Here is a 17,451-nt window from a genome sequence, read left to right as displayed (position 1 = left end):
CGTTTCACACAGCCCTTTTTGTCTTACAGCAGCTAAAATTTGTCAATTTTTTCAGCATGAACAACAAGTCATACTGAATCAGAAATCGGATGTATTCGTTTGCTTTCAAATAATACTTCGAACGTGGTATATGCGCTTTAACCTGTTCGCTACCAATGGTTAAAAGTATCCTTCCTGTAATATGCCATTATAAAGCCCCCTTAAAGACTGCTCTTATTAAATATGAGCTTTAACCTGTCTGCAAACAATGGTTAAAAAGTATCCTTCCTATAATATGCCATTATAAAGCCCCCTCAAAGACTGCTCTTATTAAATATAAGCTTTAACCTGTCTGCTAACAATGGTTAAAAAGTATCCTTCCTGTAATATGGCATCATAAAGCACCCTCAAAGGTGTTCATCTTATAAAATATGAGCTTTAACCTGTATGCTACGAATGGTCCTTAAGTATCCATCCTTCGATTATCTACCTAGGGTTAGTGGTGCCCGGGGAAAATTATTTACAGCCCCCCCCCCCCCTCCCGACTCAAATATAAGCATAAAGCCTAATCAAAGTGGGAAGCCCCCGGGCTGCGAAGCTTGAGGTAGCCGACCAGGTCCCCCCCCCTTGAGTGGCTCTGCGTATCTAATTCAAAAACCAAAAAATAGCATTCCAAAGAATCATATAGTATAATTAACGAATTTTGCTTCTTTTACCATTTTTTTCTGTTCTATAGAAAATTACTTCTTCTTTTTAATTAATAAAGAGAGATTGGTGTTTTCCTATCTTTACATTCATCTTTAATATGCCCATACACCTACTATTAACAAGACTCCAAATACTGGTAAAACTATATTAAGAGCCTCCTCAGTGCTGGTAACAACTATATTAAGAGCCTCCTTAATACTCGAAATACTGGTAAAACTATATTAAGAGCCTCCTCCCTCCCTACTGTTGAACTAAATGGGTCTTACCTATGATCTGCGCATTTCGGTGAAGGCCAGACATCAGGATCTCGAGAAGGACTTGCCCATGGACTGTCATCGACTTCAAAAGAACATCCGCCAGCACCAGCTACAGCTAAAAAGAGAGTTGATTTGCATTAAGAAAACTGAATTTTTCTTAATTAACCATGGTCAAACATAAAATAATTTTTATGTTGAGATCTAAGTGTTTTACTCCCTTATATCCCCATTGCGGAATATTTTGTTCTCATTTTCAAAAAAAAATCTTTGAAATACACAGAAGCTGCGAAACTACCACCCAGTAAAGTGTTTTTCAACTGTGATCAACTTCCCATAGTAACTACCTGAGAAATCTTCCCAAAACAAACAATGGGTAACAACTTCCTTTGTTTTTGATTGTCCAATGACAAAATGTGAGCTTTTGTTCAAAATGGTCAAGATGCTAGAGTTGCAGACAGACATAATAATTTTAATCTATCGCCCATGGGCCAACTTTGTCCAATCAATACTTCAGGTGTAAGGAACGTGCTAATGTGACAGGAATTCTTTCATACGAGGAGGAAAACACCCGTAAAGAGGGCAAAAAGGTGGTTACAATCTTTGTTGCTGTTAGTGGATCATCTATCCCAACCAGTCATTTGAATGTGGCTAGTGGATTTTCTGAAAAGAGCAGCAGCAATATATATGTCCTCATGATCCCATATCAAAGAACATAAAGCAGCTGTATAAGATGATAGATAAGTTCAGCGATGGTACAAAACAGGATGAGAGTAATAACGTGATTCGCCGTCAAGTAGATTTATATCTTCCTGCCCTGGTTGATGCAATCAATCCAACAATTGCTGTTCGAAAAGATCTTCGACTCAGCTGCCATGGATAGATTGATTTGGCAAGAGAAGTTCTGTCATTGCCAACAAGTGCGGCAGAAGAAGGAGTTTTCAGTGGCACAGGACAAGTAGTTACTGCTAATCGTTCAATGTTGAATCCACACCATTCAAACCGATTTATTTTTATGAATCGCAACTACAAGCTAGTCAAAATTTTAAGAGGAAGCGTTTGAGTTTTTATTTCTAATTAAGTGCCTTGATTATTCCATTCTGGCGCAATAAAGCAAAAACAACAGAAAAATAAGAAAGGAGAGAAATTGTACGCCGGATTGTAAAATGTGACACCCAGTTTTCTTTACGATGTCATTGAAGGAAAAACAATAGTAATGTGGACATAAACATGGTTTTTACGAACATTTGAATGAAGGAAGACTTAACCTAATTTAGGTCTCCTACCGTGCGCTGCTCGGCGTAGAGTGACGTCTGCCTCCTCCATCCGCTTCGGTCCAGTGCAAGTGTTTGTGCTTCACTTGGTCTGATGTTTGCCATCGCCAGGAACTCGGACAGGTGGTCGGCCGCGGGGTCACTTCCAACCGTGCGTAGGGTCAAAGTCAAAGATCATCTTTACGGGTAAGTGCAGGGGTACTCGAAGTAGGTTTCGGAACCATCGCAAGGTACGCTCAGCTGCTTGGATAAAAACTGAGACTGCTTGGTGAGCTGCAGCAGCTTCTCATTACTCATTACTCAGTATCATTTCTCATTACTCAGTATCTTGCTGAATTAAGCTCTAATCAGTTTCCAGGCCTAGGGTCGGTTGGGCTAGCAATCCTCCACATAAAAATAAGCGTTACGAATAGTGACAAATGAAGGAAGGGACCTCAGGGAATTGCCCACATGGGTATTGGGTAATCAAAGAGGTAGATGTCAGTTACAAGACAAAGAAATCCAGACATAGAATGAGATATAGCCATCACATTCCCTTGACGGTTCATAAAAGAGCCATGGAGATATGGTGCAACGAACTTTATTTTGAATTTCTATTTTGTTGGATCAACTGAATTCTCATACAGTTTAAGGTCTCAAGAGTCAATCATTCGGACTGAAAGAATGTATGGGAGAAGTTAGGCTTGATGTTTCGTCCTTATTTTGTGCGAGAATTGGTCATGATAATGAAGCTGAAAAGGAATTGTGAAGGCCAAGAACTCTAGCTTAGAAAGAAGAAGGAATTCCGATAAGAACTGATACAGCTTTACTTTTTGAAATTAAAACATTATCATGGCGTGCCGGCAACGCCGTGTTGCCACGCATATTTATGTCAATCAGCGCAGAATTAAAATTCGGCGCGGTTTCGAGGACTAGTCCTAACACGAAAACTCATACAGATTAATCAGCGGTATTTCTTTTTGGTTTGCCACCAACCTGATGAGGAACATCTGTACCAATTTTTGCCAGAACTTATTAAATGAATGAAAAGCAAGAAAAAATTGTAAACACTGAATTCGAGCAGTGTTTTACTGCAAATTTTTTGCTGTTAATGCTCATTACAGTAATTTCGATGAACTTTGTGTCAGTTTCGTACACCGGGCATATTTTTTTCTTTTTTTTTAACTTTTTCGGACAAAAAACCGTAATCAAATATAAATAATTACTTTTGCTTATTTGTTTTTACGGTCCAACGTGGCAACATTGACACAAATCTGATGCTGTTCTACCAGCTTCACAGTTTTAAAACAACTAAAAAAACACACAAAATCGCAGTTTTTAGGCGTGACCGAATGCTGGGAGTGGGGTGAAATCCTTAGGGTCCAAGCCTTAAAGGGGCATAGAGCAAGTTTTTTGGAGGATAATTAACTTCAGATTTTTCAGGTTTAGCTGTTTTTTTTTAATTTAAGTTATTATCATACTGTAATAACAACCACATTAACTTTAATTTATCAAGGATAGTGAAACGAAATCTTATTTTTTGATTTGGCGAAGTAAAGACTTACAAAGGAATATACACATTAAAAATTAAGAAAAAGTCAGAAATTTAATTTTAATGAAAAGATCCCCATCTGCAGCTATGTGGCTTCAGGTGGCGGCGGGCGCAGAATTCTAAAGAATGTAAGTGAAAAAAAAAAAACAGTAGAAATTAAGCTAAAAACAGCTGACATCAAACAGCTGAAGATGCCGTAGCTTTCCTTTGAAGGTGTATTTGTCTTTGAGAATCAACAGATTGTTATTGCTTGAATTCTTACTGACAAACAGTGCTGTTAAATTTTACTAATTAGTTTTGCTTATTTATTTCTAGATTCAACATGGCAACATTAAAGAGAATTTGACAATGCTATTCGTCTATAAAATTCAAGTGCTAACAACGTGTTGTTTTCTGGGTATCTGGGTAAAATGCCCTGGTTTTCCTATTTTGGGTGTCAAAATTAAGCCTACCTTCGCGGGAGAGGGGGCTGTTTCATTCTTTGTATCGTGACATCTACTAGAAACGAAAACCAGGCATAAATAAAACATGTTGGGTAGTAAGATGTAGTGTCCAATTTGTGCCTTTCCAGGTATAAAGCCAGCCTTACCTATGCTGGTAATTAGGGCAAAAATTCTTAAACTAATTAATCATATCTACTACAACGAGTTGTGAGTGCCAGTTACCAAGTTACTTACCAAAAACGTTAGTGAGTCTCATCCAAGCTTAGTCAAGGGTAACAGTAAATGCCCTATTATACCTTATTTATACCTTTATTATACCTAGTTATACTTTTTTTTAATCCAGGATCAATTCACCCTCTATGGAAGAGGAGGAAGATATTCCATTTGTTCATCTGCCAGAACGAGAAGTAGGATGCCGAACAAATCTTGATACGACTTAAGAGTGAGGCTCTTAGCTGTGTCTTTTGCAGTCTGTACCTGACCTAAGCTCTGGGGGAGAAGGGTGACAGGAATATCAAAATCTCTTCGTCAGCTGGCGGCAATTGTTTAACAAAACATAGTCAAAATTGACAGGTGTGGTCTTCAATGTTTGTGCTTCATCAGACCTCCTTGAGGTAAAGGCTTCACTCAAGATCTGGCATACATTGTCGCGTCTTCACTAATAGATTTTTTCACAATTAAAATACGCTTTTTAGGTTTAAAACAGACCAGATTATGAACCTTCCATGCCTCAATTGGCAAACATATCTTTGCACCTCATAATTAAAAAAAAAAAAATCTATTTTGGCTATCAAATGTATAGACCTTCACCAGCTTATCAAAAGCTAATATGTATTCCTGATTCCAAAAAATTATGTAATTTCAGTATAAGGTATATCTTCAGTAGCTGAAGATTAGCTTTTTACCTGGTTTTAAATATACACCACATGACACCATTAAAGATTGTATGAGCCTTAAAACAGGCCAGCCCAGTTCACGACTTTTAAAAATAGTTTTATGCCCCTCAAATATTAAAATTTAGAAGCAATAAAGTCTTACCTGAAGTATTAGTCTCTCTTTCTAAATCAGATCTTAAGGAGTTCAACGTATTTTGAAGTTGTTTGACTTGATCCAACTCAATGGCAAGCTTCTGCTGAGCCTGAAATCATTTTAGCCTTTAGTCCAGTTTGTTCAAACCTAAAAACCTTATTGCTAGATTCCAAATGTTTGCAGAGCTATATTTAGAAGCTCAAGAATGGATTTCTCGTGGACAAACTGTACAGGAATGACTAGAGTATTGGCTAAATAAGTATGTTCAGTTTTTCGTTTGTCCCCTGTTCCCATTTTCCAAAAATACTACACAACCTCACAATAGCAGCTAAAGCTTCAAAGATGCAATACAGTTTGGATTATCCATATTAATGACAGAAAAACGTTTTGAAATACTTAATAGAACTAATTATGAATTGCTGCACATAATGAATTTACAAAACTGTACTTTTAATGCAAAAAAATGACAGAGGTCATTAGTCTGGTCTTCAGGTACCTTGATAAGCTTTCCTAATCATATAATTCGACAAGCAACATACCCAGGAGGGATGAAGGGTACTGGGTATGAAGCCCACCCCGATTTTTTGTTGATTCGTAAAACAGTAAGAAAACCGCATCTAGACAAATTGTTGATGCATCGTGTATGCTTTGTTTTTGTACCCTCCACCCACCTCCTGAATAAAAAATGCTAGATATGTCCTTGCCAACAAAATTTCTTTAAGGCAAAAAAGCTGATTTCACTATTTCCAGAAATAAAGCATACAAATTGTTATTCTTATATCCTAAACAAGGCAGGTTTTGCGTTTTATTACTAGGTGATGAGAGGTACATTGATAATGAATATTGTCAACTGCTGTCAATATTGTATGACAACATGAATATTGTCAATAGCTGGGAAGCGACTGGCATACATGCCAAATTGGCTGTGATGGCAATTTTGTTTGCAGTAATGAGAGGTGCAATGAGAATGAATATTGTCAATAGCTTTCAATATTGTATGACAATATGAACATTGCCAATAGCAGGGAAATGACTGGCACATTTGCCAAAATTCGATGTGCTGGCAATTCTATTTGCGGCGTCCTCATAAAAATACATGCAAGAACCAAAATAAACATACTGAGGATTAAATAAAAAAGACCCTAGTGTCTTCTGATAGATGTCATGTTTCTAGCAAAAATTAAGAGAAATTAATCTAACAAAGGAACATTTATTGTCGACATAAAAAGGGTGAATTGTTGGGGACGTCCATATATCAATAACAGGAATGATTATCTGTTTCAAAAAAAAAAAAAATTCTAAAAATTGTCAGAAGTTTCTTTAAAAATTGCCATATATAGTACATATCATAAAATGACATGTCACTTATACGGCTCTGACATTATGTGCTTTAAATTTTAAGATTGCCAGAACACCTAATTTAGTAAAATAGTTGTGTAAAGGCTTTGCAAGTTTGCATATTTGAAAACAGGGAAACAAATCACAGGTGACAAGTTTATGCTTGCTAGTTATAATTACCTATTATTATTTTATTTTATTTTCTTTATTTCCCTCAAAAAATGAGGAGTACGCTACAATATAATATAAAGAAAAAACAACTGATAACACTTACAATCAAAACGTATCAAATATTGATCGAACACATAAAAAAAAAAAAAAAAAAAAAAAAAAAAAAAAAAAAAAAAAAAAAAAAAAAAAAAAAACACTTGCTAAATAGATTAGCCTATAAATCATGAAGAGCCAGAACTGTTACTAAAAAACGGAAATAAATTGTGGCCTAAAAGGCTAATTTTCGCCCTATCTTCAAATGTTTTATATTTTTTCTTTATACAGACTACAGGATCCTTCACATTAAGCTTTAAAACAATCTCAGTGTTACTAAAAGAAAGGGGGAAACCAAGTAAAAATTTACAAAATTTAAAATAAGCAACTTTAATGGGCGAAAGATCAGAAGGTCTGAAATTTCGGAAGAGGAGGGACGGGAACAATACGTGAGGCAGAGCAACAGCGCTATACATACGACCAAGGACGTCCCGACGGTAAAGACCCCGAAAACGAATTAAAAGACCAAATGCCTTGCGTAGTTTCATCTGAACATGCTGAACCAGGACTGGTTTGAAATCTCTTTTCGAAGCAGCATAAGGTAATCCCAAATAAGTGACTATTGGCGACGACTGAAAAATAACACCATTGCCGCAATCGAGAGTCGCCCTGACATTATCCTCTAAACAATTTACAACAAAAAATTGACATTTTTCAAAACTGATAGAAAGGCCCAAACCTTTTAAACAATTAATTAAAATATTAAAATTAGAAACAAGACTAGACTTGGACCGGCTTAGAAGGATAATGTCATCAGCATATGCAATGTAAGACAGATTTCGAGATAATGAAACAAACGAGCAGGAAAGAGAATTAAGGGCAGTAGCTAAACAAGAATTGAATATATAAGGAGAAATAATTCCTCCTTGTCTAATTCCTCTACCCACTTGAATTAATTTGGACTGAGATGAAGACGAACTCGGACAGATACGGATCTTTAAACCAGAATACCAAGAGCGAAGGACTCGTATGACAGCTAGGGGCAATCCAGCATGGATTAAAGTGAGCAGAGCGGATGCATGAGAAATGTTATCAAAGGCCCCTTTGATATCAATCAAGAGGGCGTATAGCGGTTGACCAGAGATCCTCGCTTCTTCAATAACTTTGCTGAAAGATGCATGGGCATGGTCACATCCCAAACCTCTCTTGAAACCAACTTGATTAGAACCAGTGTCAAGAATTTCAAGAAGATCCTTCAAACACAACTCAAACACTTTCCCAATCATAGAACCCCTAGTAATTGGCCTCCAGGAGCTACAAGATGACAAGTCTTTTTTCCCGCTCTTAGGAATAGGCGTAACTATGCCAATATAGAATGACGATGGTACTAAACCAGTAGTAAGTAAAAGGTTGAAAAATGCCAGTAGAGCAATAAGAAATGAAGAAGGAGCAAGTTTGAGGTGATTAGCAAATAAGCCATCATGATCCTTAGCCGACTGCGCCTTTAACGTTTTGATTGCTCCACGTAACATATCCTCAGAAATCCTGTAATCAGTTGAAAAATTCTTCAACCTTTCATCTAATTGCAACACAACACTGTTAGAATCGTACGAAGTCGACAACTTAGAAAAATAATTTTCCCACTCTTTTAGCGATGGTGTGGAATTAGTATCAGGCATGTTAATCCGCCTATTGCCTCGGAGAATATTCCAAAGGAGATTTTTGTCCTTGTCGTTATCAATGTTTGAAGAAGCTTCTTCTATGATCAGGTTATTATGACGACGGACCTCTGCTTGGAATTCAGCCTTTCTCTTTTTCATTAGCAAAAAAACTGGATGCGAGTCTCTTGGCTTACCGAGGGCCCGCCATTCCCAATACGCTTGTTTAGCCGCCTTATTAGAATTTACCAAAAAAGGATTGAGGCTCCAAAAAGGTTTCTGCGCGCCCAATCTTATCCTATTAGTAGGAAAAACTGCCGCAGCACCATACTTTAAGCAATGGATTAATTCAAAATAAAGAAAATTAATAGTCAAAGAGGGATTACTATCCATTGAATCCAAACTATCAGGGATATAGACTTTATCAATTAAAGTCCCAACTCTTTCTTGGTAAAGCGGTCTAAAATTTGGATTCCAATCAACCCGATCAAAAAATTTAGGAAGCTTATTACCAGAAAAACGAACTGGGGAAGGACGAGAATCCAAAGGGGGTATAAGGAACTGAAGCGGCATGTGGTCACTAACGGGGAAATCTTCGATTACAGTAACCACAGGCAAAGGATCACTTGGGTTAGAAGAAAAAACATGATCAATATTAGTTGTACTACCACTCCAATGAATATAAGTAAAATCCTGGGACTTCGGTAAAACAGAAAAATTAGGAAGACAAGAAGATAAAATTGTACCCCTTTCATTTGCTATATTTGGATCACAGTTAAAATCACCTAAAATATAAGTACGCAAATTTGACTGTAAACTAGAGACAAAACGACTAAGATTAAAACAGCATTGAGTAAACGCATCAAAAGAAATATCATCATGGTAATCAGTCGGAAAATAACAATTAATTAAAACTACGTTTGAAAAACTACAAGCTAAAAAATTTGTATCAATTGCTAGAATAGCTGCATCAAGAGACTTGGGTAAAATAGTAGCTAAACCACCGGAGGGACGTCCACCAGTCGGTGTAGCAGGAACAGCAAAAATGTCATGCTCAGTGGACAGACTAGAAAGCAGATTCAACGAATGATACTATATAACTATATAGAAGAAATAAGACTTATTTTATGCATTTTTAAAAGTCTGGAATAAGGGAGCAATTATCACCCTCCATGTATGCCATTAGGCATTTGCGCTGTTTGTTTAAATGGTTTAATACTTGTTGTAAATAAACATGTATCTATCTATCTATCTATCCATTAGGCAAACTATGGTTGTTACTATAGGTCTACTGTTGTTTTGTTTTCTGAGCTAAGAGCCCATGTTTAAACGACTTGTATCTATTATTGGTATTTTTACATATTGCATTTTCCAAGATCTACTTACTTCAGTCCACTTGGACCTCTTAACTGGGTCGGTTGAACAAGATATAAGTCTGGATATTTGTAAAATAACTCCTTGATAATATGCAGTAGAGCTATCATAGCTTCCCAATATTGCCGCTTCTCTGGCCATTTTCACATTGTCACAGATTTCACGATAAGATACAACTGAATCGTTCATTTTATTACTTGTGTCCTAGAAAAGATAAAAAGTATATGGTACATAAACCGAATGCAAGAAGTAAAGGAATCTTGCTCCCAGGATTGGTCTGAAGGACCCACTCCCCTAAGACAATTAAAAAGAGCTCTATTTCCGGTTTTAACCACCCATGCTGGGAAAAATGTTATCATGTCCCTCTCTCTAAGGGTTGTGCCTATGTACTAAACCTAGAGCTTCATGGAAACTAGATGCAAAACCTGAATCTAGCGGAAAGTCCTCCAAAATCACTACAAAATTAAAGAAAAGAGATGAAAGTAAGCCTTCAGATCTTAGTAGAATTTAATATATATTAAAATAAGGTAATGTTTAAAGAAGAATTAGGTTTTGATATCTTGTAAATGGACATACACAAAATTCTACAGGTACAGGTAAGATAGCACAGTATAGCTGACCCCCAACCCCCCATTGCACTTCCTGGCTGAGGCACCATGAAACAGAGATCAGCACTGGCAGTTTGGACCTTAAGGGTCTAGGGCTGTCATATTACTTACTTATTTAAATTGCCTTTTCTGGGAGAAGGGGTTTTCTGATTTGAAAAGGATAATTGGTTTGACATATTATAAATACACATCAGGGCTCCACCGATTTATCGACCAGCCGATATAGGGGTCTGTTTTTATCAAAAAAAAAACAAAACATTGGACATGGGCTGATTTTCTATATGCAACTTATGCAGAAGATTGTGCCAAGTTTTCTTGGGTAATTTTTGCTTGTCCAGTCCTTCAGGGTGAAGCCATCAACTACATCTGACTATGATGGAGAGAGCAGCAGAGGTGAGTCAAATGAAGTCAAGGTAGACTTTTTGCTGTTAATACACTCCTGTTGCAGGTGTTCGACATGTATTGTGAGGTCAAAAATGTAAAGCCAAAGAAGTTGTTCTTGCTTGTCTCCTGGATCCCAGATAAAAGCATTGACTCTTACATCAAGAGGCACTCAGTAACACTGAAAGGTGGCTACAAGAACAAACCCAAACTCAAACATTGGAAGCATCAGGCTGGTACAACTTGTTCAGAAGCATCTGTGCTGTCTGCCCTCTTACGTCTGAAGCAAATGTTTTCAGCACAATTGAGAACTTTTATGATGACAAATGAAGGTCTCCAAAAAGAGAAAATGTTGAAAAGCAGTGCTTCCTGGATTACAACTTGCCCCAGTTGGACTGGACTTATTAAGCACTGTCCAAACTAGAACTTACATACATAAAGCATGGTTTTAAATGCAGATACCAAGGGGCCTCAACTGGAGGAAACAGAAGAGGGCATTTGCCTCCTAGAAAAATACCTCTCTTTAAATTTTTATTACTAAAAAAAATGTTGCCTCTTTTATTTTAAAAAATCTGCTTTGCTGTTTAAATTCTTCATTCATAGTAATTTTTAATCGTTTTTGTATAAACATTTTATACAAGCTAAATAAACTTATATAAGGCTTAAGCACTTTAGTGTAGACTTGAGAATATATGTTTATCCACATCCTGTACTGGTATCCAAGATCATTGGTTTTCCTGAGGCCAAAATAACTTCAATTATTTAACATGAAAATTGGAATTTGGAGTGTTACAGCATTAAGAAAGGACTATCATATTGAAATTTTGACTGACAAATTCAGACGATTTGTACTAGACTAATTAGGAGTTTCAAAAATTCATATCCCACTGGTAGGAAGCATGAAATTATGCGATATAGAACTTATTTACTCAGTCAACAGACTTTTATTCTGTTATTCCAGCAGTTTATTTCCAGCTTGTTCAACAATCTACCTTTCTCAACTGTTTTTTCAACCATCTGCTTTTCAGCCATTTCTAGTGTAAACTTGAAGTTCTAGGGGAGGGGGGTTTCCCGAGGCCAAAATAATTTCAATTATTTAACATGAAAATTGGAATTTGGAGTGTTACAACATTAAAAAAGGACTATCACATTGACATTTTGACTGACAAATTCAGATGATTCAAACTGGACTAATTAGGAGTTTCAGAAACTCATATCCCACTGGTAGGAAGCATGAAATTGTATGATGTAGAACTTATTTACTCAGTCAGGAAGGATGGGGCACATAGACAGGGAGTCGGGCTCATGATGAATAAGGAGGCTGCTAAGTCTTGTTTAGGCTTATTTAGTATTTGCAATAAATAGAGTGATGTTGGGATCTATCAGTTTATATTAACCAACCCATAAAGGTAATAGGTAAAGAAGGTGGGAAAGGGCTAAAGCTGCATAAAATTTCGCCAAGATCTTTCTATTCAGGGCATATTTTTTTTAATGTGGGTTATTTATACCTAACATGTATACTCATTGTAAAAATTTCTAATGTAACCTGATTGGTACATGTAATATTCTAAATAATATTTTAAATTACTCCAATGAATTACTTGGGACCATGGGCCTTCATAGCTTCTTGTCTAGGGGGGAAGCTGATTCTATGATGAAGGGCAACGGGGAAGCTGAAGTTATATTGGCAGTTCACAAAACCTTATATTGCAAGCAAGTTCAATCATACTTATGAAATCTTTATGAATACCTTAACAAAGGTGACCAGCAGAAGTTAGAAACAGTTCAGAGACAGGCTACCAAAGCAATTGAGGGATGCAAATACTTAAACCACTCATCATGTCTGAAGAGGCTGAAACTCCCCACTCTTGTCTACAGACATAAAAGGGGTGATATTATTATGACGCATAAGCTCCTGAATTATAATCCTCCACTAAATAAGCTATTTCAACTTGACCAGTCTGCCAGAATTAGGGGACATAGTTGGAAACTGTATCAGAAGAGAGCTGTCACTAGACTATGCAATAACTTCTTCACTTACAGAATAGTGAGTTTGTGGAATTCTCTCACCAAAAAAGCAGTCACTACCCCCAGCACTGCTGCCTTCAAAAGAGCCGTTGATGGAGAATGGTCATCAAAGCAATGACAAACTGAGTGGGATGCCATTGAGACATCCAACCATCATCATCACTAACCAGCAATTCTACAGGATTTAATCCTTATTTTGCTGGATAATGCAATTTAAGGTAACAAGTAATCACCAAAAATCATAAGTCCTCAATAATCTTCAGCATACAACTTCTTGGATTACAGCTAAAATTTTCCAAGACATTATGGGTGATTGCTTCTTGTTTGACTTTTATTCTGTTATTCCAGTAGTTTATTGCCAGCTTGTTCAACAATCTACCTTTTCAACTGTTTTTTCAACCATCTGCTTTTCAGCCATTTCTAGTGTAAACTTGAAGTTCTAGGGGGGGAGGCAGTTGCCCGCCTTCTGTATGCACATGCCTGGGACAATCCAATTTTTTTTTACCAAAACATACTTTAATTTGCTTATATCTTTAGATGCCAAGACAGTGGACTCCAGGAACTCAATCTTCTGACAGTTAACACTGAGGCCAACACTTCTTTGTCCTTTTAGCATATATTCAATATTTCCTTGCAAAAATAAAAGGTTGCAAATTAAACACCAGCAAATCATCTGCATAATAGAGAATGCTCTTGTCATACAGATTAATTCAAACTGTACCTGAATATGAGGGAGTAATTCAGAATTTGAGCAAAATATTTGTATAAGACTGACTTTCTCCTGATATAAAAACAAGAAAAATAAACATATTTTAATTAAAGTCTGAAGTTTTAAGAATAGATGACTAAACTCAAAACAACAGTATTTAACTTTTTAAAAGGAGCCTATCACTGTCATCTGCAAAATGCAAATAAAATATCAATAACAGATCATACTTAATTTTGTTAAGAATATGGATCATGCCCTGAGGTGGAATTAGAGCTGACAATAAGTTTGGTATTGTCATAACAATTGTGGATTTATTTGTATATCTATAAAATTCTAGTACAGCAGCCTTTCTCTTATCATGGAAAGTTATAATGCAGGGTGAATAGTGAAAAAAAACCTTCAAGAATGATCCTTCAGTCTAAATTAGAGCTTAGAAAATTATTTTCAAGGGCTAACTTTTTCCCTGCATCTTTTCTTATCATGGAAAGTTGTAATGCTAGGTGAATAGTGAATAGAACCTTCAAGAATGATCCTTCATTCTAAATTGGAGCTTAGAAAATTATTTTCAAGGGCTAACCTTTTCCCTGCAGGAGTGTGTTCTAGGTGCAATAAAAAGTTAATAATAGGACTGTTAATTTTTTGCTCCAGATGAGAGCAAATTTTATTTATTTATTTATTAATACCAAATATGGTAAGCTTTCAAGTTTGTTGCAATAAACATAATAAATAGAAATTAACAGTTGGATCAACCAAATGTTAAATTTCATATATAATATGTGTGAATAAGGTTAGCTATTATATTTAGTAAAATAACTTCTAAATAATCATCATCAAATTTAGAAAATTGAAGGCAAATGACTCTATTCATGATAATTAATGAGTATTAATGCATTAACACTTATATTTTTCACATTTCACTCATCACTCATTGAAAATATCTTTTTTTTTAATAGTCATTATAAGACATAGCCTATTGATGAACTAGTAAATAAAATGCTCAATGGTTTGCTGTTAATTTGCATTGAATTTGAAATAAATACATGTTAACTTAAACTTGTCACTATATTAACTTAGGTGGCACATACATTAATTTAGGTAGCCTAGCTAAGAAATAAGCTTACCTCTAAAGTCAGAATTATGACCTGAATCCAAATTTAACATTCATTTGTGTCAGAAACTTTACCTCTACCCCTATATATACCAATTCAGGGTATATATTTGCACATTAGGGAGGTGGAACTAAAGCTTATTTCTGATGCAAACAAATGTTAAATTAGGATTTGGATGTGATTCTTGGTAAACGTTTAATTTTGCCAAAAGCTGTCTAAAGTGTGTATTACTGCATTAGCAAGATTCTGATGAGCACATATTGTTTCTTTGTCATTATTAGAGAAGTGCATCATTCTATTAGGTTTTTAAAAGGTAAAATTCTAGTTAATTGACTTCTTGCTATCTCAGAAAGGGTTTAGGTTAGGAAAATGAAACTTTCAGGGATGGATCTACAGGCTAAAGTACATCCTGGGAAGGTATTTTAAAGTACCCATCTCTACTCCTTCTCCCTCTAGAGGATCCTGAAATTTGCCTACATGACAGGTCTATACCTATTGATATTTTCACAAAACAAAATTTTACCTTAATTTTCAGTTACTAATTGCTTTTTCTCTGCCTTTAGTTCTGAAAATGCAATTCCTGTTATTTTAGTAGAATTTTGAGCCCTATCAATGTTTTTTTTTTTTTTTTAATTTAGGAAATGTATTTGCATATCTTTAAAGCCTTATAAAATGGATTGAGCAAAGTTATGAAGCTGAAAACAATTTTGCTGTACTTCAATTAAGCAGAAGATCTATTTTGCAAGGTCTCACTTTTATAACACACATATTTTTAAAGGTCATCAAAGGTCAGGGCACTCAAGAGGGAGAAGGAGTGGAGGTAGGTACTTTAAAATACCTTGCTGGGATGTACTTCAGTCTTTAGATTCATCCCTGAGAGTTTCATTTTCCTAACCTAAACCCTTTCTGTGATAGCAAGAAGTCAATTAACTAGAATTTTACCTTTTAAAATCACTCTCTGATGAGACTAAAAATGTGTAAAGTGGGCTTGCTTATGCATAACATTACCTATAGACCAAAGCACATTAGTCCATGAGCCCTGTGGGCAGGAAGACAAGGTCTGTATTCTATATTTATTCAACAGAGTGATAAAACTAAAAAAAAACTCAACAAGATTTATTAAATAAATATAGAATACAGACCTTGCCCCACTACCTGCAGGGCTCATAGACTAATATGTTTTGCTCTATAGGTAATGTTACCTGTAAGCAAGTCTACTTTATGCATTTTTAGTTTGCCCCATGGAGGAGGAGGGTCAACAAGAAATGGATACACGTCTAGAATTGGCATTTCTAAGTTCTCTAAACTGGAAAGTAGGCCTAAGCTGCTTTGCAGCATAGTTTCCAGTTTAGAGCCCTTGTGATGAAACCAAACATTTACCATGATTCTGATCAAAGAGGTAAGCTTGAATTTTACCTAAATAAAATTTTCAATAGCAATTTGTATTCTTCTATATTAATTAATCCTTGAAGACAAGCCCCCTCCCATCCCCTTTTCTGACATCTATAGAAAACATAGGCAAATCTAACAGTGAAACAATCCACTCTTCGGGGAAACAGAGATTTTCTTCTTCTTCTTCTTCTTGATTGGTTTTCTGGAGACGTAAGTGCATAATCTCCATGCAATTTCTTTATTTATTCCACTTAAATCCTAACTAAATTCATCCAAGGTTTGAAGCTGAAAGTACATTTCCTATTCTATTAATAAGAGTGGCATAGTGGCTTGTACTTTGTGGGGGAAATAGTATAGGGACTTCACCATAACTGAAGTTCAAAGAGTCGCATATTCGTTTCACTGCAGACCTTAGGTTTCCTGTGATATGGCACTCTTCCAATAGGTGTCGAATGGACTGTATATCACTTGCACAATCACACATATTTGTTTCACTTAAATTTAATTTCTTCAAGTGTTCTTTTGTCGCGGCATGTTGGGTTCTTAATCGAAATATAATGTTTGCTGCTTTTCGTGTAATTGGTATATAATTTTTATTTGGAGTCTTTCCTTTAAAATATTCTACATAACGATTACTAGATTTTTCAAGGTTCCGAGTTATTTCTGATTTCTTTAATAGCCAGGTAATCCTTCGATATTTTGAATAGAAATTCGTGCACTCTGAACTTATTGAGCCTAGCAAGGTAGCCTCCTTTGCTAGTTTGTCCGCTTTTTTATTTCCATCTATGTCACAATGGCTTGGACACCATATTAATCCAACTGTTATAACTTTTTCTTGACATTTTTTAAATTCTTCGTAGATTCCCATTACAGATTTATGACTATTTCCTTTTATTGCTGCAATCGCCGACCTGCTATCTGAAAGTTCTACTGTTTTGCTATTTTGCGGGCATTCTCCATGAATCATTCTTAACGCTTTTTCTAATGCTGTCATTTCTGCATCAAAAACCAACACTCCTTCTTCAAGTCTTCCTGTTATTGTTATGCCTCTTTCTTTTGATAATACAGAATATCCCACTTTCTCTCCTATTTTCGATCCATCTGTGTAATATTGTTGAAAAGATGGATATTTTTCACTTAATGTGTTGAGCAAACAATTTCTTTTAACCTGCAATGAGTCTTCTTTCTTGCAAACTGGATAAGTATTTATATTGATAATAACATCTTTGAAATTTATTTCTGGAGATTCTAGTCTTATGTGTATGAGATCTTCGTCAATTCCTAATTTGCTAATAATATTGGCCACAGCAGGGACCAGTGGCTTAGCATAATTCCATGGAATAAACTTCCAAGCTTCCGAAGTGTGTAGTTGGATTATTTTTTGGTTAGGGTGGTTAACTTCGTCTGATATTTTCAAAATGTATTTTATTGC

At 35.8% G+C, this 17,451-nt stretch overlaps 1 protein-coding gene across 3 annotated transcripts in view; it reads right to left on the bottom strand.

Moving 5' to 3' along the window:
* The window catches only part of LOC136031711 (katanin p60 ATPase-containing subunit A-like 1), a 63,567-nt gene extending 47,351 nt beyond the window's left edge, over positions 1–16,216 (bottom strand). The window contains exons 1-4 of one of the 3 annotated variants that reach the window (XM_065711413.1): positions 16,157–16,216; positions 9,805–9,996; positions 5,228–5,327; positions 954–1,059 (exon numbers count right to left, since the gene is read on the bottom strand). In XM_065711413.1, coding sequence (XP_065567485.1) covers positions 954–1,059; positions 5,228–5,327; positions 9,805–9,981 — 383 coding nt within the window. In that variant the 5' untranslated portion in view covers positions 9,982–9,996; positions 16,157–16,216. Of the gene's footprint in view, positions 1–953; positions 1,060–5,227; positions 5,328–9,804; positions 9,997–14,639; positions 14,801–16,043 lie in introns of those variants that run through there. The other 2 variants (XM_065711412.1, XM_065711414.1) reach the window with 2 other exon arrangements.
* Between the last annotated feature and the right edge of the window lie 1,235 nt (positions 16,217–17,451).

Source organism: Artemia franciscana, chromosome 10 (genome assembly GCF_032884065.1).
Source record: "Artemia franciscana chromosome 10, ASM3288406v1, whole genome shotgun sequence".
Lineage (NCBI taxonomy): Eukaryota > Metazoa > Arthropoda > Branchiopoda > Anostraca > Artemiidae > Artemia > Artemia franciscana.
The sequence above is the reverse complement of the archived record's forward strand: the minus strand, read 5'-3'. Positions and strand labels throughout refer to the sequence as shown.